Genomic DNA, 26,897 nt, shown 5'->3' with positions numbered 1-26,897 from the left:
TGTGCTGGTGAACTGTACGTAAGACAACTCCTGTGTTAGACTGCTGTACACCCAAAACACAAAACAAAGTAACAAAGACCAAAATCCAAAAAACGAAAAACAGCATTTTGTCTGTGTTACTACAAGAATGGCAAACTTTCAGTCTTCAAAAGCTACCATGAAGAGTGCTTCGGCAGCCAATATTTAATGATTTAATGGGCAGTGAAAGGAAGAATTCATTTATAATAACTTGAAATTTAATGGCTTCCTAAGTATCAACCGTTTTTCAGATCACCATCTTAAAAAAAAAAAATAAAAAAAAATAAAAAACAACACACAACAAAACCCAAAAACACAGAACTAACCTAGTATATCTAGGTTAAACAGCTTCTCAGAACTTCCTGCTACATTTATGGCTTTGCATGAATATTGTCCAGCATCATCAGTAGCAGCTTTAAGGAGCTTCAGTATCTTCCCATTGTGCGAAATCTGGAGAGTACTGCTTTCCACAACCTTAAAGGAACCCAAGACATTAGCCTTACGTGATCCAAGTTACATAAGCTAAATATCACAGCTGGATTTCTATAAGAAAATGGTAGGTTTAGTCTAAGGATAATCTGTTTCCCCTTTCCATTACACCACTAATCTCCTCAACTTCTGCAATCTATTCAATATGACTTGTAGATCAACATACAATAGAGAGGGAAAACCAAAAGAAAGTCTTCATCTATCAGTAATGGTCAGTCACAAAGCTGCATAAAGGGGTTTCTCCTCGTCTTAAACTATCACTTATCAGCTACAAGTAGAAGTATGGGACTCAAGGATAATCCCGAGGAATCCAAACCTCCAAGAGTTCTTATTTCTCCATCTACAGAATGAAGAAAATACCATTATTTGTCCCCTCTGCAAGGGCTCTGGCATCTACAATACTGGGAGATTTCTAAGGCTAATTCCTAGGGGAATCTTGAAAATAAAAAGTTTATTTTTGACTTATTGAACAGCTGAATTAATGGTTGGCTTTCTGTGTGGGTGTTCTTAGTGCAGTTTAAATATACGTAAAGGCACATACATGTATTTACTTTAAATGAGTTCTCATACCAAGCACTCAAAAGTCAACACAAAACTGATTGATGATGGCTATGCTACTTCAATTAGGTTAATCATACATACCTGGATATCTTCTTTATACCAGGAGATGATTGGGAAGGGGTTACCAGAGACTTCACAGAAGAGACTTACAGGGTGATGAATAACTACAGATGTATTTGTCACCTTTTCTTGATCTCTAATTTCAGGAGGAACTACAAGAAAGCTCCAAGTCATATATTAAGCCTTCTATTCCACTGATTTCCCACTTCCTCCTTTCCCCCAAGCCAAGGACCACTGTAATCTAAATTTCTCAGACCCTTTTCATTCCCTCCCCAATGCTTCCATTTGCGTTTTAGTTCTGGACCTATCTACCTGTGTCCTTTCTTCTCTTTCTCAAAAAAGAAGAGTCTTCTCTTGCCCAATAACAGAATCCCAGGGAAATTCACTCAAACACAATTGCCATCAACATTTTAAGAGAATAATCTTAAAATTTAATCTTAAATTTAATTTTATTTAATCTTAAATTTAATCTTAATCTTAAAATCCCATGTTATTTGCTTAGCATATAAAGGAAGTAGATTCCAGAGAGTCATCCTTCCTCTTCACGGCTCCAGTCATCCCCAAGAACATCTGCTTATCATTTGTCCCACTATGAATGCAAAGAGAACGGCCTTATGTGGTGGATTAGAAAGTTCAAAACCCCACTGATGAGCCCTGTTTGCACAAGATGTAATTCCTTTTTTCTTGGAATAAAGATAAGGATATCATCCTGATCAGGCATCAGAACTAACTATCATGGGAAGTGAACAAGTCTGGAATAAAAGTACTCTGTAAGAAGCAAAATATCAAAACATATCTCAAGGCCACCTGTAGAGTTTCTACTTTCCAGTTAGGATTCTGGAAGAATATCAGGAGCAAAAATTCTCCTATTCTATCTTCATTCTGATAAATAACTTTTCTCATATTTATATTTGAAATGCAGATCTATCACCCAATCTTTAATTTCTATGGTATAAAACTCTTCATTTTTTATTTCCATTAAAGTTTTTGAGTATAACTAGAGCCTTCTACAAATGAGATGCACCTAGCTCTTTGAGCAAAACAAAGATGGTTTGTGCATGAAGTCACAGAGAACAGAAACAATAGAAAAAATATAGAGAGTATCAGAATAATAGAAACGGAAGTACTCAGATTAGATTTTATAATTTAACTGCACATAGGCAGATATGGGGCATGCAATTTCCAGCAACAAAAATGAAGATGTTCTTCAAAAACAGTTCCCCAATAGTTGTATTTATTATTTACCATGAACTTTCAGGTTATATTTTCTTTCTGTGCTTCCAGCTTCATTGGCTGCCATGCAGATATATTCTCCATTATCAGAAGGTGTAACAGAAGCTATGATCAGCAGCGTCCCATCATCCAGAATGGAAATCCCTGGTTCACTGCCTGTCAGCTCTCTTCCATTACGTAGCCATTTGATGACAGGCTTTGGAATACCTAACAAGAAAAAAGTGAAACTTCAAGAAACGGTTCACTCAGCTCAGAATAAGAAAGATTCAAACAATTCCCACTGCTTGCTGGAAGTCTTACTGGCAAGAACAATGCACAGGGAGGCTGTGAGCTTTCAAACTTAGAGGAAGCCCCGACTGTTAAGAGTATGATTTTGACATTAAAAATCTTAGTCCTAAGCATTATAATATCCTTGTTGGCTAGCAATGACTTTTCACAGAACTTCTGCACACAGTGGTTATTTAAATCACTGCTAGTTTGAATTTTTCCACATAAAGTATATATGGAAAATATTGTGTAGATTGTACATTTTTACTATTACAAGGAGTACACAGAAACTTAGTAGTTTTCAATAGTCAACAGAAAAACATACTTTTGTCACTAAAGGTGATAACAATGATACACACCTTTTGCTGGGCATGGGAATGCAATGCGTTGATTTGCCACTCTTTCTTGAAAGGGACTATTGTATGGAGGGTCCAGATCATCGATAGTAGGAGACTCTGAAAGAAAATTAGACCCCCAAAAATTCTTGATCTCTGCTCCCAAATGTGAAAATACAATCTGGCAATACAAAACACTTCCAAGTCTCTCTCTTTCACATAAGGTCAGACTCCAATAACGCCCTTTATAGTGAAGAAGTATACTATAGAAGCAGTTTTGATTTCAACAGGAATATTTAGGAAGTAAGCAGCACGAAGAGGCTTTCAAATTTGAAAGGAGGTTGTAGCGAGGTGGGGGTCGCTCTCTTCTCCCAAACAACAAGAGCTAGGACAAGAGGAAATGGCCTCAAGTTGCGCCAGGGCAGGTTTAGGTCGGATATTAGGAAAAACTTCTTCGCTGAAAGGGTAGTCAGGCACTGGAACAGGCTGCCCAGGTAACGGTTGAGTTTCCATCCCTGGAGGTATTTAGAAGTGTGTAGGATATGGCACTTAGGGACATGGTTTAGTGGTGGACTTGGCAATGTTAGGTTAATGGTTGAACTTGATGATCTTAAAGGTCTTTTCCAACCTAAACGATTCTATGATTCTCATACCACATATTGGTACTACTTCCATCCTTTGTTCTTGCATCTCATTTTAAACTTGTGTGTGGACTGAGACTATACAATTAATATTATTTATAATTAAGTAAAGTTACTGGCAGTCCTTTGTTGTTTGTAACAAGTGGTTCTCAGCACCTCTAATCCAAAGGAATTGGAACATTGTCTTTAGACTATTACAAAGAAGAAATAATTCCTGCTTAGCTTACGTCAGTCATGCTACATTGATGTATGTCAGCCCATCAAGTGAGGAGTTATACTACATATTTAAATTGGCACGTCAACCACTGTTGCCTCATCATCCTTTCAATAGCATATGAATTGATTAAGTGAAGAGCTCAATTTCAGTTCATGCAAAATTCCAATTCCATTTAAAGCTGCGACACCAGGCTTTGAGGTTCAGAGACAGTGTCTGAAAATGTGAGACATCTGAACACGGAGATAATATTTGAAAAAGACGTTTCCCATACTGGAATCTGATTTTAATTACATACTACAAAACCAAACCATAAATAGCTTGAAGATTCTTTTATTAAAAAAAAAAAAAAAAAGTAATATATTTTGAGTTTCTTTTTCTTATTTCTGCAAACTCTCCGAAGACTATTTGCCTATTCTAATTTTCCTTAATTAACATCAGAACACAACATCTAAAGCAGATTTGGATTTTGCATCATGTAAAAGAGTATTGCTCTCCAAAACATAAACCAGACAGCACTGGCATGAAGCTATACCTAGCCAGGGCAGGAGGCAAGATTACAGCCCTAACATAAATACCTTGAACTTGTACTGTTATCTCCGACGCATCGCTGCCCGCTACGTTACTAGCGACACACTTGTAGATTCCGGCATCGGGAAGCTGGACGTTGCTGATGCTTAGAGCTCCATCCAGGTTGTGGATGAACTGCCCACCATCTATTGGCACAGTACTTCTGCCTTTGAACCAAGCGATTGTTGGGGAAGGGATCCCCTGGGCACTGCAGGGTATGTCAACTCTGTGGCCAGCTTGGACTTTCAGAACTCGAGGCCCACGCTGTATCTTTGGAGGAACTAAGGAAGACAAGTTTAGTCCATAGCAATGTGAAGAAAATGATGTACGAGATCATTCTTAAGGCTGAGAGAGTTAGGGTTGTTCAGCCTAGAGAAGAGAAGGCTCCAGGAAGACCCTATTGTGACTTTCTAGTACTTAAAGAGGGCTTATAAGAAAGACGGGGACAGACTTTTTAGCAGGGCCTGTAGCAATAGGACAAGGCGTAATGATATTAAACTAAGAGAGGGAAGATTCAGACTAGATATAAGGAAGAAATATTTTTATGATGAGGAAACGATGGAACAGGTTGCCCAGAGAGGCTGTAACTGCCCCATCCCTGGAAAAATTCAAGGTCACACTGGACGGGGCTCTAAGCAATCAGATCTTGTTGAAGTTGTCCCTGCTCATTGCAGGGGAGCTGGACTGGATGACCTCTAAAGGTCTCTTGCAACCCAAACTATTCTATGACTCTATGAAAGTCTTTTCAGTTTTTGTCATTTTAGAACATGTCCTTCTTTATTCACTGAAACCAAATTCCCTCAGGTGACTAAGGAAGCAGACCTGCATGTTCTCTGCATAGGATAGGGTGTACGATACCCTACTGCTTAATTTATTTGAAGAAGCTACATTTCAAATTCTACTGCATGACTTCCATATGAGTAGTGTAATATTATTATATTGAGCACATTTGAAGAGCTATGGGCACTGGCTCTTCAGAACACAACAATTCAAAAGCTTTTATGATAAAGTTAATTACATTTTCCCTTTGTCATTTTAATTTCCTTCCTCTAATCCCTGATCTTTGTACGCTTCCAAACATGAGCTCAGACAAGGAGATAAAATATGACTGGAAGCGATTTTGCTGGTCCCAAAGAATAATATAAATCCAATGTAACTCTTTTGCCACAATGTTTTTCTTTCCAAGGTTTGCTGAAAATAAAAAGACGGTGCACTGATATCAGACTTTTCTATACACAGAGCCAGACAGTAGTCTGTTATAGCCATTGTAATTGAATTAATGTAGTCTGAAGGTTTCAGAGCTGCTGGGGGCATGAGTTCCAATTTGGTACATTTGTGGTATGTAGTCCACTTCAAAGACGTGTGCTAGCAACAGGCATTAGCAGCAACACTTCCAAACTCTACATGAACCACAGGAGAGCTATCTGTACATCCACAATTACTATTGATCAGCCTTGTCTGGACTGTGCCAGGCCATGGCTCCTGCACCCTCTCCTATGTGCTTTAGCACTGGCAGGAGGTACATGTGGCACAACCTGTGTTTCTGCCTGACACAGGTAAGGAGGAATAAATGAGAGAGCACGGAGCTAACAACACGCAACATTGTGTAAGCAGTTAAGAGACTGCAGTTGGGGCCCCATTAAGGCGAGAGTAGGAGAGACACGAGGGAGTGAGAATGCGATGATCTATGGTAAGAAGGAGAGAGAAGGGAACATGGGTCCTAGCTTGAGCAAGAGCAACTAGACACCTTCATGGCAGGGGAGGAAGGTGGGCACAAGCACAGGGTGCTGGTTTGAATAGAGAAAGTACAGTAAGACGGGTTAAGGTATTAGTTCGCAAAGGCGGCTACAGCACAATGTATATGCATATAGCTGTGCACCAAGACAGGAACAGCTGCCTATCCACAGGCAGCACAGTTGCACACTGGTTTCACTACCACCTGAGCAGGTGTGCAAGCAAACTTTGACATCTGCTACCAAAATTTTTTGGATATGTCATTCCCATCAAGCTGGTGGGAACTTGACACCTGTAAGCCTCAGCCAACTTTGCTATTCTCAGCCGCTGTTTGCAAACTTACTACTGAGAAACCTCTTGCACAGAGAACATCCAAGTGCATCAGAACAAGTTTTCAGTTCTTAAAATCCCTCTCGCTGACCTAAAAAGAATCAAATGTCATATTGTGCTATAATTCTTCCACGAGTCTAAGGAACATTAAAGGAAGGGGGTGGGTGTGTGTGTATACATATATATGTATACAAGTGTGTGTGTGTGTGTTCCACATAATCAATAACAACAACTTGCATATGAAGATAAAATGTCCTGAAAGAATATAGGTCAATAGCATTTAAAGTACATAAGGAAAAACGTTTGAAAAGCTCTGCATGATGCTAAATTCCATGCGGAAACCCCCAGATGATTAACCTTTAAGTTAAAACTTACCATGTACACTTAGCTTCACTGACTGAGTCACATTCCCAGCAATATTTGTGGCTACACAGATATATATTCCACTGTCTGAAACTTGTGTCTCACTGATCTTCATTGACCCTGAGGGTAAGAAAGTGTGTCTGGAAAAATAAGAAGCAGATACACTGTATAAACATGTATTGAAAGGTGAATGACCTCTACTTACACACTGCTAATGATTGCTATGAGCTAAAATAACACCAATGTCCAGAGCACACTGAGCTGTGCCATGTTACTAAACTATGACTTACAATTACTCATTTTTTCTAACTCTTTACTGAGCCACTACATTCAGAATACACAGGAAATATCTAAAATATAAGATCCAAATTACAAAATTTGGTTCTAGCTACTTACAGAACATATTAAAATCTGTCTTCTTTCTAGAAATGGGAGAAAAAAACCAAACCAAAACAAAAAAAACCCCACACAAACACACCCAAAAGAACAAAAACCAACAGGTAGAGAAATGGAGCTCTTCTACCTTCTGTAAAAAATTTTTGCTCAGCCCAGGTCAGCAGGGTGAGAAAGTTAAACAACTTTTGATACTACTTCATCCTGGCAAAAAAAAGATGTTGATGCAAGACGGAAGAGGGGATTCTGAAGAGTATTCTGATTCAAAACTGCCAGTTCAAGTGTTTATAGAAATTGTCATTATTCATTTGTAAATAGTTAACTATATAGCATTAATTTTTACTACGGTTCTGGTCACAGGCCTGTAACATTACAAAATACATTGGCCAGCTAAGCCAAAATCTTCTTATGTAAAAGTCAAAAGTAATAGAGATAGGGAAAATAAATGAGGAGGGAAGAAAAAATGACAGCTAGGAATTGACAAGAAGAAGTTCAAGTCTAGCACTCAAGATTATATACAGAATTTAAGCAAAGTCGGTGGGAATTGGTGGTATCATCTGTCTTCCTTTTTCTGACACTGTCTAATTAGGACAATGTTATCATATGGGCATAAATGGTGAATTTGGGGATTGCAATGGCCCAGAGAGATAAATGGAAAGAAAGTGTTTCCTCCAGGCCACCCAAATCTGTCTGGTGTTTTGATTCCTCCTCTGCTGCCCATATCTTTCCAAACCTTTCTTTTTTTTTTTTTAATGACCCCAAAAGTTAGATTGCTCAGGCAACTTATCTTCCATTATTTTGTCCACCAATTACATTTGCTTTCTGATAAAAGTTCCTTCATTTCTGATTTCACTCTTCTTTTGTTTACTGGTCACATTTCTATCATCATCTTTGGGTGGTCTCAAACAATTTTGTTTGGACTAATTCTTTAACTTTTGCTGACATCTGTAAACAATTTTATGGAATGGGCTGAGCTGGACTTCTGCTACTCTGCACAACTTGCATCTCTCCACAACAGACATAAGCAAGTAACCTAATGTATCAATGTCTCCTGAGGTAAAATGAGGACAAGTAAGGGACCAAGAATGCGGACTCGTTAGTGCATGCAACATGCTCACAGGACACAGCAGAAAATTCCACACATATTACTAACAACAAATCAACTCTCTGTGCACAAGCCTCCTTCACCATATATGCTGGCCCAGCAGCTATTACTTGCTGAGCCTGCTGCAGACTCGCTGGAATGGGTGGCTCTTGAGCTGCAGGTTTGGCCACAAGGGAAAGAGGCTCGCCTTCAGTCTGCATGATTCCTTAATTCAGCTCAGACACTGGCTGATTCCTTCCACTTGGATCAGTGAGAGACACTAGACAACAGGCACAGCAATCGCTACAGTGTGCCTTTGGCCAGTGTTACCATTTGCTGGTTAATGAATACAGCTGTAGCCTTTACCCGTTCTGAGGTATCTTGAAGACTAGAAAGCACAAGCATGCCCCGTGACAGTACCTGGCATTTCAACTGGGAACATAGAGAGAATAATCACCTACTCGTTTCCTCTCTCATTTTATACAATACTAAAACAATAAGGAAGAACTCCAACATTGTGGCCCATGCTGCATACAAGACAGTACCCAACTCTTCATTCTTTAAGGCTGTCAACTCAACATTTTTGTGAGCATTTAGCTATGTTTTCACATGTTCAAGAATACCTGGAGAGTTTTTGGATCCAAAACACAGCAAGCAATGAGCCCTTGTAAGCACTCCCAAACATTTATCATCATCTGTATTCTACTGGCAGCCCAGACTTCATATGAATAACAGACAATGCTCCCCTGAGCATAAATATGAAGTGCTTAAGGAAAAAAAAACAGTTTCTAAACATTTACAATCAGGCACCCGTTATGTGAGTCTCTGGGCACCACTGCAGTACAAATATAACAGGATCTCTTTCGTCTTGGTCTCCTGAGACTGCATATAAACACACACCGGAATGGAAGCTGTACAATAATGCATGGTCTTAGTATCCGAAGAGACACATACACTTGTTTTGGGAAACAGGGTAAACAGTAAAACAGGGTCCTCATGCAGGACAACTTAATACCTTCTGATTGATCCTGCAGCAATTAGAAATTATATATCCTTCCAAAATCTTGAAAGCTTAGATGCAATTTCACTTTTCTTTTGTTTTCATCAAACATTGTTACCTTGGAGAGAATGGAGATATGAGCTGCATTTCTTTGGCCCAGGTAATTATGGGGGGTGGCAAGCTCTTTACTTCACATGGAAGTGTGACATCTTCCCCTGCAATTACTGAGATCGCTATGGGTTTATCATATGCATTTCCTTGCTGGTCTCCAGGCCTGGATACTCTAGGTTTCACTATAACATGGAACACGTTAAGAAGCTGCAATGAATATTCGTATTTGTACAAAGGTAACACCATACAATTTTACTTCAGATTAAACATCTATTTTTTTTATCAGGTATGTAACATTACAATCCTCTTTTTAACGACAGGTCTGCAATAGACATAAATCACTGTAATGCTGATGTACAGTGCCCGTACCTCAGACACTGGCTGATGCCTACATGCAATACCACAAATACCAGCAAGACTGCACTATCTACCCAAAAAGCTCGATAGCAACAGGTATATGTAGTTCATGCATATGCTAGCTCTGTATTGTATTGGCTGCAAACTACCTATGCCTGAACTATGTTACACTACAGCACCAACACCTACAAGCCATAAAAGCCTTGCAAAGCAAGCCTACACCTAAATAAATTTTTTTATAATACTGGGAGATGGTAGGAAGCTTTGGGACCGATGGGATTAATGGATCTTTATTCTTCTATCAGCAGGAACTTCTATTCCTATACGGGTACTTCCTATTCACTTCCATAAAAGATGAAATTATGATCAGCCCAAGATCCTAGTTCATGAACTCAACACATAACAGGTATCAGGAGGTTTCAAGAGAATCATAACAGCTAAAGGATAGGCCTGTCAGTATCAGCCATTTGTAAAATTGCTCACTATGTGGATCCAGTGATCTAGGACAAAGTCAAAAGCACTAATTAGAGACTAGTTTAAATCCTGTTTGCACTGTGGGTATCCTAGTTCACAATCCACCTGAGTGGGTTTATCCCATCTAAAGTAGAATGCAATGGGGGGAGAGAGACAACACCACTATATTTGATTTTAGCTCATACATACCGTAGACAGTCAGCTGGACTTTCCGTGTAGCATAACCAGCAGCATTTGTTGCAGTGCACACATATTCCCCCGTCTCTTCACCTCCTGGTGAAGCTACATACAGACTTCCATCAGACCCTGCAGAAAATTTCACATTGCTAGGAAGAATTACTTCTCCTTTCTGTGGAAAGAAAAGGGAAAAAAAAAAAAGTCCACAGTACTTGGATCTTCTAAAATAAAACAAATTACAATCATTTAATTCAATAAAAGCCAAAGCTTGCAGAGATAGAATAAAATCTAATGAAAACATAAAAACTATTAAAGGAATATAAAAATGTTAGTTCCTGTAGCATCTCCCCTAGCTTACCCCATTGCTGTGATCCATTGATATGAAAACTGCTGTAATTTTAATATAACACTGGGTCAGATTTTTCATGTGAAATATGCTCCATGCTCTTTAATACAGTTATATAGACCAAACAATTTGCAGGCAGTCTGACTAAACTGAGCAATATTTTAACTTACATTACAGTACTGTTTCTATTGTTTATGGCTGAGATGGACAAAATATTTTGAATTAACTAAGAAGCCTGGCCCCAAAATTCCATCCATACAAATTAACTAACTTCAGCTAACTTTTCACACTCGTTGAGTGTCACTGTCTAAGCAGTAACAACAGCAAAAGCACAGGGATTCTTATGAGAAAACTTGATACTTTTTGCAGACCCCAATTTTTAAAAAAATTTCAAGATTTCAACTGAGTTAATTTTGACATTGATTTCTGATGTCAAAACATCTTGTCAAGGACATGACTGAAAAGTGACAGATGGTTAACCCCAGAATGCCATTATTAGACACACTTTCCTCAGAGGAAAAAGTCATCTTAAAAGTAAGGCTCCAAAGCAAAAATGAACTTTCAATCTGTGGCAGGCTGCCTAATCTCAAATTATCAACCCACAACAGGAATATGAAAAACTTCTGAAGTGTTAAAAACAAAGATACAGCAATAAGCAAAGCTCTTCCAAAGAACAGAACATTGATTTATGGCTGGGCCATGGCCAGAAAGCACTGCTCTAAGAAACAAAAGCAGTTACGAATAAAGAGAGATTTCCAGGTCCCTCACAAATGAGGCTTTTGGCCATGTTTCTTGCATATAGTTTTTATCACAACTAAATGATGTTTTCAATTAATCTTTCACCATGAACAGCTCAAAGATGAGAAATTACCTTGGACCAGACAATAGATGGCTTAGGAACTCCACTTGCTTTGCATGGTAATGTTACTGGGATTCCTTCAATGGTGCTAAATATCTGCTGTCCATGCTGAATAACAGGCAGAACTAAAAATAAATGCAAATATTAAACACACACAGACATGTGTTTTAAGACAGATTTCAAACCATGGCACAACTCTTACAATAAAACCCTTATGTTCAATTACAACATCATACAAGCAGCAGGGTTTGGGAATTTTCAGCCTCTTCTTTGAACCCTAACATTGACAATGACCAGCCACTTTCTCCTCCTCTCTTTCATGACAGAATAAATACCTGTTCATAACAAAGCATGTCAGCCATAGGATGATCATTGAATTAGGTAGATATAGCTTTAAACTAACTGTAGGTATTTCACTCAGCTGATTGCAATCATTTCAGAAAGTCTTTGTCACAATATCCTCTGATAACATTTTAGGTCAGGCTTCCCGAAACGATACTGTACGTGATTCAACCTATACAGCACCTTTCATGAGAATGGGTTCAGCATTTTTGGTGTTGGATTAATTTGCATTGATGGACAATACTTTGAACAGAGCAAATATGAGAGTGAAGAACTAATTACACTCCAAGCTTACTTAATATTTGTTATAAATGCTACAAAATTGTGCTAACTGCAGTGATGGTTTCTGCAGGGACTGACTGTTAGATGAACTTGAATAAAAATACCAGACCACTTCACAAAATCAGTAGCAAGTGATAACAAGAACCCCAGTTCCCCTACTTAACAGAGCTGGTGTTGAATTAACAACAACAACAAAGATCAGATTCAAGGCTATAATACCAAAAACTACATCCTTCTAAAAACATACAAATATATTCCTTTCTGTTCTCAAGTTCTGAAATATTCCCAAAACTAGTGTTGACATGTAAGACCTTATCAGACACTGAGTACATGTCTGTATTAAAAAATAATAGCTGTTCTTAACATAAAAGGGTGTTCCAGCATCTTCAGTGAAGCTTAAAATAACTCTCCCAAGATTAATTTAACACGTGAGAAAATTTCAGGCTGTAAACCATAAAGTGGTTGTGACCCCACACAGAGTTAATAAAAGTATCTTCAGCTGAAATACAGATGGGTTACCACAATGCTAACACTTTGTCTTGCTGTCAGTGTAATTTTTGGTATGTTTTAATTAAAGAAAAAAAAAAGCAGAGGGGGAAACAAACACATTTTGCCAAACTCGTAATTCATTTTAATTGTCATTCTCTCGTGAGTTGTGCTTCCTTATATCAGTTATAAGAAAGACAGCACTTTTCATGATTTTCCAGTAAACTTCCACTTGCGTCTGTTTTGTTAATAAAGCTAGACATGAAGACTGCACAACCCAACCTTTGTAGATGTTTAAAAATTAGGATCTTCTACGATCACAAAATGGTGTTATTTTTGTTCTATTTTAAAAACAGTCTCTATCACTCAGTTCTTTCCTGTGCAGTTCCTCTTACAAAAGAGGAAATTTGAGAAATTAGTATAACTGTAACAAAAAAGCTCTAATGAGAGCTCCTGTTAGTAAGAAACGCACTCCTGTCTTGCATTCAGCACAAAAGCAAACGGAGTATTCCTTACCATACACATTAACAGTAGTAGTTTTGTTGCTTGTCCCAGCCACATTACTTGCCATGCAGGTATAATCACCACCATCCTGCAGTCGAACTCTTTCGAGGTGCAGGCTTCCATCACTGCGAACATTAATGTAGGGATTGGGAACCAGCTGCCGAAAGAGTGATGTAATGTTTTACTGAAGAAAATACTTGTTGATAATATTTACTTTGGGATGCAGCGTGGCTTTACTTAACTATTTCATATTCTTAATAATTATATGTTCCTGCAGAATTTTACTAGAGCTTTTCCTACCTTTCATCTTTCATAAAAAACTAATTTTAAATAAGAATTTTGGTAGCACCTCGTATTTACTGCTGGAGTGCGATTAAGATCTGCAACGGCAACTCTGCCCTGTCACAGCACATACAGAACTGCCACTCATAATTGCACACTGAAGCAAAAACAAACTTGGCTGAATTATTTTACTGTATTTTTAATTGGTTACTCCAGTAACCAATTTGATCACAGATCAGATCTTGATGAGTGCAATGACTTCTTGTTCTTCCACAAATCGATTTTTTTTTTACAGTTATCGAAACCTTCTAATTTGCCATATCCATCGAGTAGAAGAGATCAGCTCTGAAGCATACCATTGTGAAAGATAAGAAAAGTTACAACATTTACAAAAGAAGAATAATTTTTTAGAAGTTATATACCCTATAGCAACAGCAACAACAAAAATCAATGAGTTCAGCAACATAGACTTGCCTTACAGAAAGGTTGTTAGAACGCAAAATTGTTCCAGTCATGCCGTGCTCAGAAAAAGCTGCATTCTTCTCTAAAAATAACTTACTCCAATGCTTTCCTTGGAGTGTAGCTTTTGCCACAAGCTTACAATTACAGGAAACTAGCACTACTATACAGAGGAATTAGCAACTCAACAAGGAGGATCCTGCCAGTATTTCTCATAGAAGTTACAGCCTGTGCTACTTGCACTTACATAGACTAAAGAAAAGTCCGATGATTCCCAGTGATTCAAAAACTGAGCAGAAAACCCTAGCAAGCAAAGGGTCAAGTAGTGCCAGGGTCCTGCTTGGTAACAATAAAATAAAAAAATCTGCTATCATTTTTTAATTACAGCTGTGGAGAAAGGGCTGTAGGGAGAAATTAGCATGCAAGATAAAAATCAGGGCTTCATAGGGATGTTAAAGTCAGTAATTTGGCTACTATTAAAGAAATGAAATTTCACTCAGACAACTAACCTAGGCATGGTGTCTACACAACCCTTCTGTCTGTGGGAGTTATAAAATAGCAATGGTATGCTCTCAAGCAGGAAAGAAAACATACATGCTTTCATGCTCTGAGCAGTGCACCACTATGAAAGGAGTACATGGTACAGGGATGCTGACATTTATCTCATCCCATCAGCAACATTAAAAGTCATGATATTAAAAAACCCCAAATCTATGGAAATTTTCTGGTATCTTGATTTTTAAAAAAGAGGGAAAAAGAAATGCTTTTCAGTTACCAGCGTGTAAATTCCAGCACCTTTGTCATGCTGGTGGGATATTCCACTAGCATTCCTATATTTGGAGCCTAAGGCTGAAATTCAGGAGCTAAAGAGAATACATAAAACTGCTTTGAAAGTAAGTAAAGTAGAAGATAAAAGGACAATTCACAGATACTTTGGTTCAAAGTTCTTTTCTAGACCTTCACATTCCCCACTACCATCTCCTATTCCCTGATCTCCCTTCAGAGTTAGAAATTTCCTAGCATGAGCAGTGATCAGTGAGGCATAATTGTCAGGATGCCACAGTTCACTTCCACTTTCATATCTTGAACAGTAATAAACTATAAATAAATAAATATATTTAAATAATATAAATAATCATTTCTCGGGGGAATGGCTGTACTCCAAATGACAGTGCCTGCAGAAACTCAGAAGCAGCTACTGCCTTACAGATACAGCCAACTGGCTTCTCCTGAGGAAGCAGCAGCTCCTGCTGAGTGGTGGTTGTCTGCTGTAATTCACCTCGATGACACTGGATCCTTGTTTCCAGTAAGCCAGTCCAATCTTGTGAAGCATCTTTATTTGTAAGCATAAAATCTATCAGTATATTTGTACATCGACTTTTGTGAATTAAACCAAGTTGTTATCGTGGCTTGAAATGTCAGTTGTAAGATTTATTGCAGAGGAAATCTACAGGAAACAAAACAGTCTTACCACCATACTGTTTTTAATCCATCTCCGGTCTGGAATAGGGTTTCCAGCAAGCAGTACACATGGCAAAGTGAGCTGCTGCCCCTCAATTACATTGGCCGTGGCTGGACTTACTCCAATTAGAGGTGTAACTTGAACAAAAGAAAGAATTAGAAGACATTATTAGGAATTTTTATATATTCATGTAAAGTATTACATCTGAATTTTTATTATTAGTCCTATCACTAATGCTACTTGCAGCAGCTTCAGACAAAGGTTTCCTTGTGCAAGGTACTGTACAAATATAGAGCAAGAAACATTTCCTACAATGAAAACTATATGATTTAAATAGAAAGAAAAAAAAAAAAAAAAGAGGTAAAAAAATGTAGCCGTCAACAAACAGCATGAAAGTTCCAACATACTTAATTTTACAATAAAAAATATCAGATGGAATTCTGGTAGCTGAAATGTCAACGATGCAGGCAGGGAAAAAAAAAAAAAAAAAGAAACAAATGAAGGTGCGGGGTAGCATAGGAGAGAAAAGAAAGCTGGAGGAATACACATACAATGATCCTAAGACTAAGGAATGGCAGCAAATGGAAGACATTGTCCAGCTGAAATCCAATCCAGCACTTCCCTGAAAACTCATGTTCCCCTGGATACCAAGCTGATATATAGTTTTCCCTTACTTGGGAAAAATACCGAAGAACAGAAGTAGCAGGTTTGGTGAGGACAAAAAATAAGCGGTAATTTCCTTTGGTCATAAAATTTTAAGGGATTAGAAGAGAGGTCAACAGCCAAGCAGAAAATTCTGCATGGTCTGTAAAGGCAACAGAAAGCATTCCTGTGCACATGCTTTGCAAACTAATTTTAAATAATGGGGATTAAATAACACTTTTAAATAGGTAAAAACATGTTGTCTATCAAATACTACTAGCATTACAGATTCCCACCACATGTTTTAAGTTAACAAATGGTTTCGTTGTGGCAGATGGACTTCATTCTTATCCTCCCACAAATGTATACATTCCATAGCATTATTTTTCCTTTTATTGCCAATTGTCCACTGAAATAATAAACAACTCCTTAATAGCACAGCTATTGTCAAAGCTAGACATTTACTGTCTTCTTGGATCACTAAGATTCCTTCCCAGTTATATCAACACACTGACTTAAGCAAGCTCATTGCTGCCTTTTTTTTTTTTTTTTAGATGAATTAAATGGCAGAAACCCCATCATTAGCATTCATTATTATGGTGATTTTTCATTCCTTAATAAATTTACTTAGGAATAAGAAACAGAAGATGAGATAAATCACTTTTTTAAGGTCCATGTTACAAAGTGTAAATGGAACTCATTCAAATTAATGTAGCCAGTGAAAAGACAGTGTTCTAACACACTAAATTCACTGAAATAAATTACAATATTCCATGCAAATGTATTCTTATTCGGTTTGTGTGGATGACTACATATGTGTAAAAATAGCTATAGATAAAAGCATACAGATACGTCACCATGTATGTACATAACCCACAGACATACTATTTGTTGTACAAACACCACTGACTATCGCCTCCTCCAGTATATTCCAGGTATTGAAATGCTGCCAGTCTTTCCTTTCACTGTCATCACTGACATTAACCAGTCTTACCCAGTCCAGTTACTGTGATCGTGGCTGGCCGTGACTGAATCTTTCCAAACTGGTTCTCAGCTTCACAGATGTAAGTTCCTTCATCACTGACCCACAAAGCTGGGGGGGATGGAGGGGATGGGAGTGGGAAGGAATAAATCAGATTGCAGCATCTGAAGGGATATTGAAAAGTTTGCAATACATGGATACTCTATCCTTTTATCTTTCAGTTTCAAATATTCATTTTTGGCCAGATCATTCCTGTCCATCTGTCAAGTACAGAAGCAATGACTATATGAGCACTTGAGTAAAAAAAAAAGTATTCTATACATATATATGATACTTTTCATCACTTTATCACTCTCTACAGCTCCCTGAGAAGAGGCTGTAGTGAGGTGGGGGTCAGTCTCCTCTCCCATGTAGCAAGCAACAGGACTAGAGGAAATGGCCTCAAGTTGCACCAGGGGACGTTTAGGTTGGATATTAGGAAAAACTTCTTTCTTCACTGAAAGGGTAGTCAGGCACTGGAACAGGCTGCCCAGGGAAGTGGTTGAGTCTCCATCCCTGGAGGTATTTAAAAGACAGGTAGACGTGGTGCTCGAAGACATGGCTTAGTGGTGGACTTGACAGTGCTAGGTTAACGGTTGAACTTGATCTTAAAGGTCTTTTCCAACTTAACCAATTCCATGATATATTGCATATAGTTTAATACAGTATATACTAATGTGCATAAATAATATATGGCAGTACACTATATATCCACACATACATATGCTATCATTTAGTGCATTTACTGTGGAATACTGCTTACTACATACAGCAATGTGTGCCTGTATGTGAACAGACATCCACATAGTAGTACATATAACATGAGTTACTGCACTGTACGTACAGTAGAGAGGAATTACGTCACCCAAGCTGATTATGTCTAGAAAGGAATAAAGAGCTAACTAAGAAAACAGACTAACATCACCTATTGTATGGGTGACTGAAATGCTCCAAGTAACTGAAATCACAAAGCCGCTTGCAGAATTTCTAGTTATTACCAAAGTTAGGACTTGCTTAAAACAATGAGTTTAGCAAACACTTCTCTCAAAAAAAAAAAAAAAACCCAAAAAAAACAAACAAAAAAACCCCACCCAAACCAAAAACAACCACCCAAACCAAAAAACTGAAAATCTATGGCTCCTCAGTATCAACAGAGAACATAACCCATATTTGTTTAAAAAAAGGTGTAATAATTTCTATGAAGAAGAGTGAAGCCAATGACCAAACACAACTGAATTCACAAACTCATGGGAAAACGAACTGCATGTCAAAAGCAATGAAGTCAGTATCAGAAACACAGTCTGATAAAAATCCAGTCTTTTTACAAAGTTAACAATTTTATAAAGTAGCATAGTAACTTAAATCCATATATGTCATATTTCCTTCTGGAATCTTTATTTAAAAATGTTCAGTCTACCTACCGTTAATAGATAGAGCTCCTGTTCTGAGTTGACTGATGGAACTAACTGCAAATGGTCTTGAGAAAAGGGAAGCACCATTTAGCCGCCTCCATTTAACCTTTGGTTCTGGGTAACCCTGAACATAGCATGGCAGCGTGATGTTTGAGCCAATATCCGCAGATTCATCACTGGGTTCCTGCGTGAAAACTGGGGGAGCTGGGCGGGGGGAGAGGAAAAAGAGTACACAGAAAGTGAACTGGGGTTGCAACGTGACATTAGCATTCTGCTTACACTATTGACGACCTAAATTTATGTCCCATTATGCACAATTATTCTTCTAGCAACAGATTCCCAACTCTAGCAAAACCTTACAAAACCAGCCTTGCATGCTCTGTATGTAAAATAGGGAGCTCAACAATGAGCTAAAGATCTCAAAAAAAAAAAAAAAGAAGATACAGCCACCCCCATCAGACAAACAACAATGCTAACACTTGAGTATGCGTAAGTTCCTCATATCCCTCAAACAGCATTGCTCACTGTTTCAGAAAGTGAATGTGCCTGGCAGGAATATGCATTTAACAAGACGTGATGTGTCAGGCTACAAGCAGTTAAAAAGAATTAGGAAACGAGGAGATGAAGTACTAAGTTACAAGAATCTTACATAGTAACTTAACTTAGTATAATATATTCTCTACTTGAGAACTATGTTAGGTTGAAGTTTGAACAGTTTCCTCCTCCTCTGCCTCTCTCTTCCTCCTCATAACTTTTATGCTTTGCAAAAGAAGGAAGAGTGAAGGAAAGCTGGAGTCCAAATAGGACAAGGAGACAGCTTAGTGAACACCAAAAAGGTGTTCCCAGAACACACACAGACTTAAATGTATTTGTGAGAAAGGTTCATATAACCAAGGCACCATTCACCAGATGCAGAACACTGAAATCAGAGTATTTTACTGTCCAGATTGCAAGCTACTTACAGCCAACATCTAGAGTTATTTTTCCAGAAGCTCTCCCTGCATCATTGGTAGCCACACAGGTATAGTCACCAGCATCCAGATCTTGTGTTTCCTGGATCTTCAAAAGACCCCGATGAGTATCAATAATGAGAAATGCTGATGCCCTCAACTCTAAGTCACCTAAGTCCAGATAGAAAAAAAGTAACTCAAATATAACAGGATATTTACCAAAATGATTCCAACAAAACAGTGTCCAAGTTTGAGATTAGTTCACAACATGCCTGTATTCATTTAGCAGAGTAGTACTCTGATTTCCACTCAACTAAGTGGAAAAATTCACTACTACATCAGATACAATCCCTTTTTATTTATTTGTTTCACAAAGGGAACACAAACCCAAGTAGCTTTGGACAGAGATCAGCATTAGGACAGTGTGCCAGGCTGTATTTCTCCCTCCCAAGTTAGAGACTGACTACATGTGGCGACCACTTGTCTGCCAGCTCTGTACCACGTTGGGAACTCGGCAAAACCGAGAAAACAGCTCTGCTACCTCTCAAGCTCAGCAGGAGCCACAGTACTGATGTATAACATTCAGAACTGGCCCACATGTACTCTTTGGGATGATTATCAAAGCCTGCTTTAAAATACAAGCCAACCGTTAACTGTAGAGAGTTCAGAAGTAGCTTCTTTTGAGGGAAGGTTATTTGCAAATAGACCAGAACGGGGTTTGTGTTGCCCTGCAACCACTGTCAGAGATGAAAGACTGGACTGGATAAGCTATCTGTTGGCAATATCTAACAAACAAGACTACTGGTTTTCCAGAAAATCAGCAGACAGGTGGCTTATACAACCACACAGAGGCACCAACTGCTTTTTCTGAGAATAAATATTCAGTCTTGAGACATGGGATTCTCTAACTCCCATTTAACTCTATGAAAACTCCTGCAATTGTGATACCCAATATCCTGCCTCACTACTTAAGAAACTGTAGCAGATACCACTGAGATTCAGAAAAAGGAACAAATGAAATTCCCTAGGCATTGCAAAGGAATTCAAGCTTTTGAGAAAGTCACTTCAGGATCATTGTTCTAAGTATTACTGCTAAAGTAAATAAACCAAACACAAAGTAATAAGTGCACCTTTAAACCATTTAACTTGGGGATGTGGAATTCCAGTTGTTTTACATTCCATAATAGTTGTGTCTCCAAGAGCAACCAGAATTTCACTTTGAACTATGGTCAATGTTGGGCCCTCTAAAGAGAAACAATATAGAAAAAGTGAGTTCCTCATCCAAAGCATATACCATTTTTAAGACATAAACCATGAAATACTCTAATTTTCTCTTTTTATATGGAAGAATATTTGCATTAAAAGTCAGAAAGCCTTAAAAATCATGTAGGGTGACAGACAAACACTGGGAAATGGAAAAAGTAGAATCTGGAGTGTCCAGAGCACCTGGACCATATATAGAATATATAGGAATTTAAGGAAAGAATTGGAAGAGTTTCATTATATAGAAAGTGAAAAGATTCAGAGTCTCTCACCCGCTCCAGCCAGTTGCTGGTCATCAAGAATTTTAGCAGTCTGCTATTAATACAATAATGTAGTGTTTAGAGTACACAGTTTGGACTAGGACTCCACAGTGCTAAGCACACTACAGGAATTTACAGAAACATGAATCCTTTTCCAAAGACCTACTCAGGTTTGCAAGCCTACCCCACTTTAATACCCAATTTTAGTTGTGTTTGTTTTGTTTTTCCTTAAAAACAGTGTAAGAAGGAAAAGTCAAATATCACCTAATGATACTACTCAGATTTGAATAGAAAACAAAAGAGAGATTTGTGAGCTGTTCAACATCTTTTCTGAGTTCTTTGAAATTTCTACCAGTATGTTCTGCATGGTTCTACTAATTTTAACAGTTCCTCCCTAACGATGTATTAGTTACCTTTTTTAATTTCATCACATTGTTTCTTTTACTTACCAATGTATGTAAGGGTGGATGTCTGTTTCTCTGTCCCAGCTGAGTTACTTGCCAAGCAACCATAAATTCCTGCATCTTTTGGAATTGCCTTTCTTATGATTAAGGTGCCTTCTGGGGTCAATCTATACCTGGGAACACACAAGGGACCAACCAAAATGATTAGTTAAAGAACGGACATTAACAGTTACATGATCAGATGGTTTATAAACAGGTATTGCTGTTTTTTTCTCATGATAAGCAACAATTTTAGTATATCTACCAGAGAATACCAATGCATTTTGTGAAAAGCATTTAAATTAATCTTGTAAAAAGCCTTCTAAAGAAGACAACTAAAGTGTTTCTATTTTAGAGATGCGGAAATTGAAATTAAAGAGTTATAAAAGTGAAGGTTGACGTACTATTTCCAAAACTCACAGATTCCTGTGGAAGAAATAGTCAGAATATTTTGGCATTCTTCAAAACTTCTTTCCCACATAGGGGAAAACAGAAAAAGAAAAAAAAAAATAAAATAGAGAAAGCTATAACCCCTACCTGCTGGAACCAATAATAAACATATCGTTGTGTGTCCATACTACTGTTGGCTTTGGATAACCTGTTGCAGAACACCTAATAGACACTTCAGAGCCTTCTGTAAAAGTCTGATTCTTAGGTGAAATGACAACCCTAGGTGGTTCTAGTAAAAGAAATTAAAAAAAAAAAAAAAAAACAATTAAAAAGATCCATTTAGAAAATACTTAGAGATTATAATAATCACTTTATTCCCATTTTCAAACAGCTATATAGCGAGTAAACGGTCCTAATAAAGGTCACATGAATGCTTCCCTATAACTGCTTCAATTTAACACAGGTAATGACCACCAGACACACATGAACTGTATCATAAGGTCAGTGACTGCACTAAAATATAATTAGCCTGGTGATAACACGTTCTTTAAAGTCTCTTTTACTTATAACATTATTCAAAGAGTTTCTGTTTCCTGAATTAACTATCCTTTCTCAGAAGAGTCCACTCATTTCCTCAGTTCCTCTAGCACAGTCTACCAATTCATCAGCATAAAACATGCATGCCTTCATGGTTTCACGTGGATTCAACTTAAACACAACAATTATGTAATAATTAACCTAGAATTTTTAATGCACGCTTAAAACTCAGCAAAGCAGAAACACAGACAATTTTGAAAAATTTGAGTCAAATTTGTGTAGACTCCTGAAAAATGAAAGCCAATGAGCATGAGCCTTCTGGCAGGCCAACAGTAAGAATATAATCTGAACAATGAAAATAAAAGTCATGATGTATGTGCACACACACAGAAAGAAATTAACAGCAAAATCATGTTGAAGACAATTGAATCTGCAGTGTTAACAACACCAATGGATGTTATGGATTCCAGCTGCATTTTCACCAGAAAAGTGATTGGTGAACTTCATAGAATTCATTCACTTACATCCTTAGACAGATTTCCTCAGTGAAAAAGACCACCAAAACCATTCACTGTGGTAACTGACATTTTCTTCTGTAGTACATGTGATTTTTGTCTTACTTATAGTAGCAAGAAAAAGATCCACACTACTTAATGGATGAAAAAGAAGCAACTTATAGTACTAACTGCTGCTACTTCATCTTAGTTACAGCATGAAACTGGCTACTATTAGATCAGTAGCATCAATCTTCATCTTAGGAGTTTTGCCTTTTGCTAATCACGCACTATTAACATGTATTCCTCCACAGCTGATCTTTTTACTAGCAACCATAGAATGAAAAAATCTAAGCCTTACTCTTCCTTTTGGGAGAGTAAGAGAAGTTAAATACATGTAACACAGAGGTATCTTGAATCTAGAGCTACTCTGCATAGCTCTTTTATTATCTTTAGTGGGAATTACACCATCCTATAGACTCAGGTGACATTTGACATGTTTTCGTGGCTGCTGAGGAAAAATGTGTCTAAGAACCAGTACATACAGTCTATTTATGTGCGGCAAAATCCATCAAGAACAAGATGAAAGTGTGATGCTATGCAACTTCCAGGTGAACAGCATAAATCTTTCTAGTTCAGTCTATCATAATGCAAACAGAAACAATTCAGAGTGCTACTACAAAAGCCTTTCTGGAAGAATTAATACCATGCCCTTTTCATTATCATTGCTGGGAGGAAGATTGTTTTCTGAGTTCTGTGTTGTAATACCATTTGCTTAAAAAGCTGCTAACTAAAAACCACAGTGTTTCTGGCCTGGAAGAAGAATCTCCCTGCAGAAGATTGGGCTGCTTCTAGGACAGAAGCGAGGCAGGTTCAGGGCAGAACCACTGTGGGTTTTAGTTAGCAGCTTTTTAAGCAAATAGCATTACAACACAGAACTTAAAAAACAATATTCCTCCCCACGATCTCAGCACACTTAAATAGAGGGGATTAGTGACTGACAGAAAATGAGATAATGAGAAATTATTTTGATGTTTGAGCATTTGAAAACCATTTAAGAACACAGATAAGAAAAGGAGGAGATCTCGTCACCTTTTACATGGAAGGGTTTATCAAGAGTAGCATAGGTATGGGAAACACAGGCTGGCACATCTGTAGATACTATCAAGTGAGTCACACTCAGCTGACTTTAACAAGGTGTCTGCACCTCTGCAGGTCCAACTTCACTTGATGATGTAGACTAATTACAACACATTACAACTACAAGGCCAGGGAGTAAATAACAGTACATAACTGTCCCATGGATATCGGACATTTTACTGTCTGCCACAATCACTATTACTATAGAATGATTTGTCCTGCAATACATCTTATTAAACAGGAGAGCAAGGTTTGCAAGGAAAATATAAGTAATTTTGAAATATAATCAGTAGTAACATCAGTAAGCAAGTCATGGACATAACTCTGATTTAGTTTTTTTAGTACAATTTTATTTAAAATGTTTGCACTATGTTTTGTGTTCGAGTTTCATGAATAATTCACATTAGTGTTTCATGCAAACTTATCTGCATGCCCCCATTAAGCACATAAAACCCCTCTTTCAAAGAGAAACTGCTGTTTTGAGGAAGGCTTTTTGATGCAGTATGGCACCTGGTGCTCTGGGGAGCAGAACTATTATTGCCAGGACTTGATGACTCTACTTTCAGTCATTAACTAGACATGTGAGCTTGTAAGGGATTCCGAGATCTGTAAGTAAAAGCATATGCAAAACCACACAGCTATACTGCCAAAGACAAGGAATAAAGTAAATAATAAACAGTAGCTAATTTGCACACAGTTGCAAAACTGTAAACACAGATGCATATAATGCCTTATCATTTCCTTTCTTAAATTTATGTCCATTAACCTTCCCCAAGTTCGTTAGTTTTTCACTTGTACAGTAGATTTAATAAAAAGCTGCAGGGTCCTGAAAAGTCCCTCCTGTGTTTCATAAAAGCTCTGAAATCTCTGAGCTCCCAGAGGAAAAGCACCAGAGGAAGGCAGAGCCATAGTTCCAGAAGTACTAGGATTAAATCCAGATACGAGGGGGCAGGGAGAGGCAAGAAATGGATGCAAGTTCCAGAACTGTCCTCAAGTGATTCATGATGTGCACAGCTTTCTCAGCTATTTTTATTTTGTTTTAAATCCTGCCAAGAGACACTGGGAGATATTCTGCATGCGCTGGTCTTCAGGAAGGTCTCCTCTCATGTTTATATTACGAAACTGTTTGTCTCAGATGGCAATTACCTGTCATGCTTTGGCAATACTCCATTGCCCATGCAGTTATTTTCACACAATGATATTATCAGGTGAGCAGAAGAAGGCGGAAGAAATATTTGTATTTAACACACAATCAATGAAATGAATTGAAAAAAGTGAATGTGCACAGCTGTAATTCCAGCTGGTAGCTTGAGTATCAGTGAGGCCACATTTGCCACTAATTAACCATCTTGTTTTCCTGCTCAGAGGCCAGCAACCAAGCAACCAGGGAGGCAGGCACCTTGTATGACAGGTCAATTTGATTTCTTTTCTCATAGAGGAGAAGATTTGTACATGGGCAGGAGAAGCACAAGCTCCTTACAGTGCCAATGCCATTCAAGGCTGTAGAATAAAACCTTTTAAACAGCACAGATCATGTGTAAAGCTTCTGAAGAAGGTTGGTGTGATGATTTCAGGGTCTGAAGCATTCACACATGTAACCAATCTTTGGCCTTAATATTCATTACAACCATTTAAAGCAGTTAAACTTAGCATGAAAAAGGGACAGCAAATACCAAAGTTTTATTTCATACAACATAAAAACCCCTCTTATTACCCTTTATTAGTAAAAAACAGATTTATTGCCAATGTTCTTTCACTTTCTGCATGCTTTCCCTCCCCGCTTTTTTAACAGAAACTTTTCCCCAAAAGCCACCCTGCAGAAGATATTTGACTGAACCATTAATACCATAAAGTATCAATATTTTTGTGCAGCACCCTCAAGATTCTTTCTTGCTTTTTACATTAAGACCATTTTTGGAGAACTGAATGATTCAACCTACTCACCTGACAAGTAATGCATTAACAAGGCTAAATAAGAACAACTATTTAAATGTGTCTAGATCAAAAAAACCACCATGTAAGAATGCAACTACTGTAGCAGTTTGCACACACTTGCTGTAAATTTTTACAAGGGTTTGATTTTTGTAAAATTTCACTTCCTCAAGACCTTACAGTAAACATCCAGACTCTCCTTCATACACACAAATACTGGCAGCGACCAGATGGAACCCCATCTCTGTGTCCAGTCTGTTCACTAGCATTCTCTAGTTACAACCCATTCTTGTTAGCATCAATTAAAAGGGTCTGAATTGACCTGCTTGGACTTCTAACTACCAAGATACTGCAAGAGCAGATGCTTATCACAAAGCCCTGCTTTTAGTAATACAGGAACTGTAGTGATGGTGTGAAAAATTAATTCTCTTGAGACTGAAGTCCTGCATGACCACAGTGATGTCTATGAATTCTTGCGTTATTGTGAGTTTTATGGATATGCCTTAGCTTTTCCACATGGAAACATATAAATGGAAGTGAATGGCTTTGATCTCAGTCTAAAAACCTACATTATGTTAGCGTCGAGAGTGGATACTGGGAAGGCACAGGGAGGAAAAAATATCCAACTCTACCATTACGATAGCTATTAACATATGTCAGTAAGTGAGACAGAAGACTGGGGTAATGCAGATCCTGAGGAATTCCTCCCAGAGTGCAGATTGCCACTTTGATGTCAGATCATGCACAGAATTCACATAATATCCTATGTTATAAAATAATAACACAAATACACATAACGTCACTACAATCACAAAAGGAATCTTCTCCATTCATCTGATTTCTACTAAGTTTAAATCATGTTTTAGCAACATGCATTGGAATTAATATTCAATACAGTATTTTACACTTTTGTTCACAAGCCAAATGAAAGAAGTATAGAAGAAAAATTGCACATACACAGAAAAACTGACAAAGGCTCC

At 37.9% G+C, this 26,897-nt stretch overlaps 1 protein-coding gene across 1 annotated transcript in view; it reads right to left on the bottom strand.

Annotated features, from left to right (window-relative positions):
- HMCN1 (hemicentin 1) overlaps window positions 1–26,897 on the bottom strand; it is a gene marked incomplete at its 5' end in the record, with an annotated part of 207,571 nt that overhangs the window by 97,840 nt on the left and 82,834 nt on the right. The window contains 17 exons of the mRNA XM_082311735.1: window positions 345–492; window positions 1,150–1,280; window positions 2,374–2,568; window positions 2,988–3,083; window positions 4,397–4,669; window positions 6,828–6,955; window positions 9,411–9,585; window positions 10,424–10,583; window positions 11,629–11,741; window positions 13,243–13,387; window positions 15,443–15,570; window positions 17,070–17,168; window positions 18,518–18,712; window positions 19,471–19,629; window positions 20,589–20,702; window positions 21,431–21,558; window positions 21,962–22,103. Coding sequence (XP_082167861.1) covers window positions 345–492; window positions 1,150–1,280; window positions 2,374–2,568; window positions 2,988–3,083; window positions 4,397–4,669; window positions 6,828–6,955; window positions 9,411–9,585; window positions 10,424–10,583; window positions 11,629–11,741; window positions 13,243–13,387; window positions 15,443–15,570; window positions 17,070–17,168; window positions 18,518–18,712; window positions 19,471–19,629; window positions 20,589–20,702; window positions 21,431–21,558; window positions 21,962–22,103 — 2,529 coding nt within the window. The remainder of the gene's footprint in view (window positions 1–344; window positions 493–1,149; window positions 1,281–2,373; window positions 2,569–2,987; window positions 3,084–4,396; window positions 4,670–6,827; window positions 6,956–9,410; window positions 9,586–10,423; window positions 10,584–11,628; window positions 11,742–13,242; window positions 13,388–15,442; window positions 15,571–17,069; window positions 17,169–18,517; window positions 18,713–19,470; window positions 19,630–20,588; window positions 20,703–21,430; window positions 21,559–21,961; window positions 22,104–26,897) is intronic.

The sequence above is a fragment of the Platalea leucorodia genome (assembly GCF_965183815.1).
Source record: "Platalea leucorodia genome assembly, chromosome: 5".
NCBI lineage: Eukaryota > Metazoa > Chordata > Aves > Pelecaniformes > Threskiornithidae > Platalea > Platalea leucorodia.
This window is presented reverse-complemented; position numbering and strand designations above follow the sequence as displayed.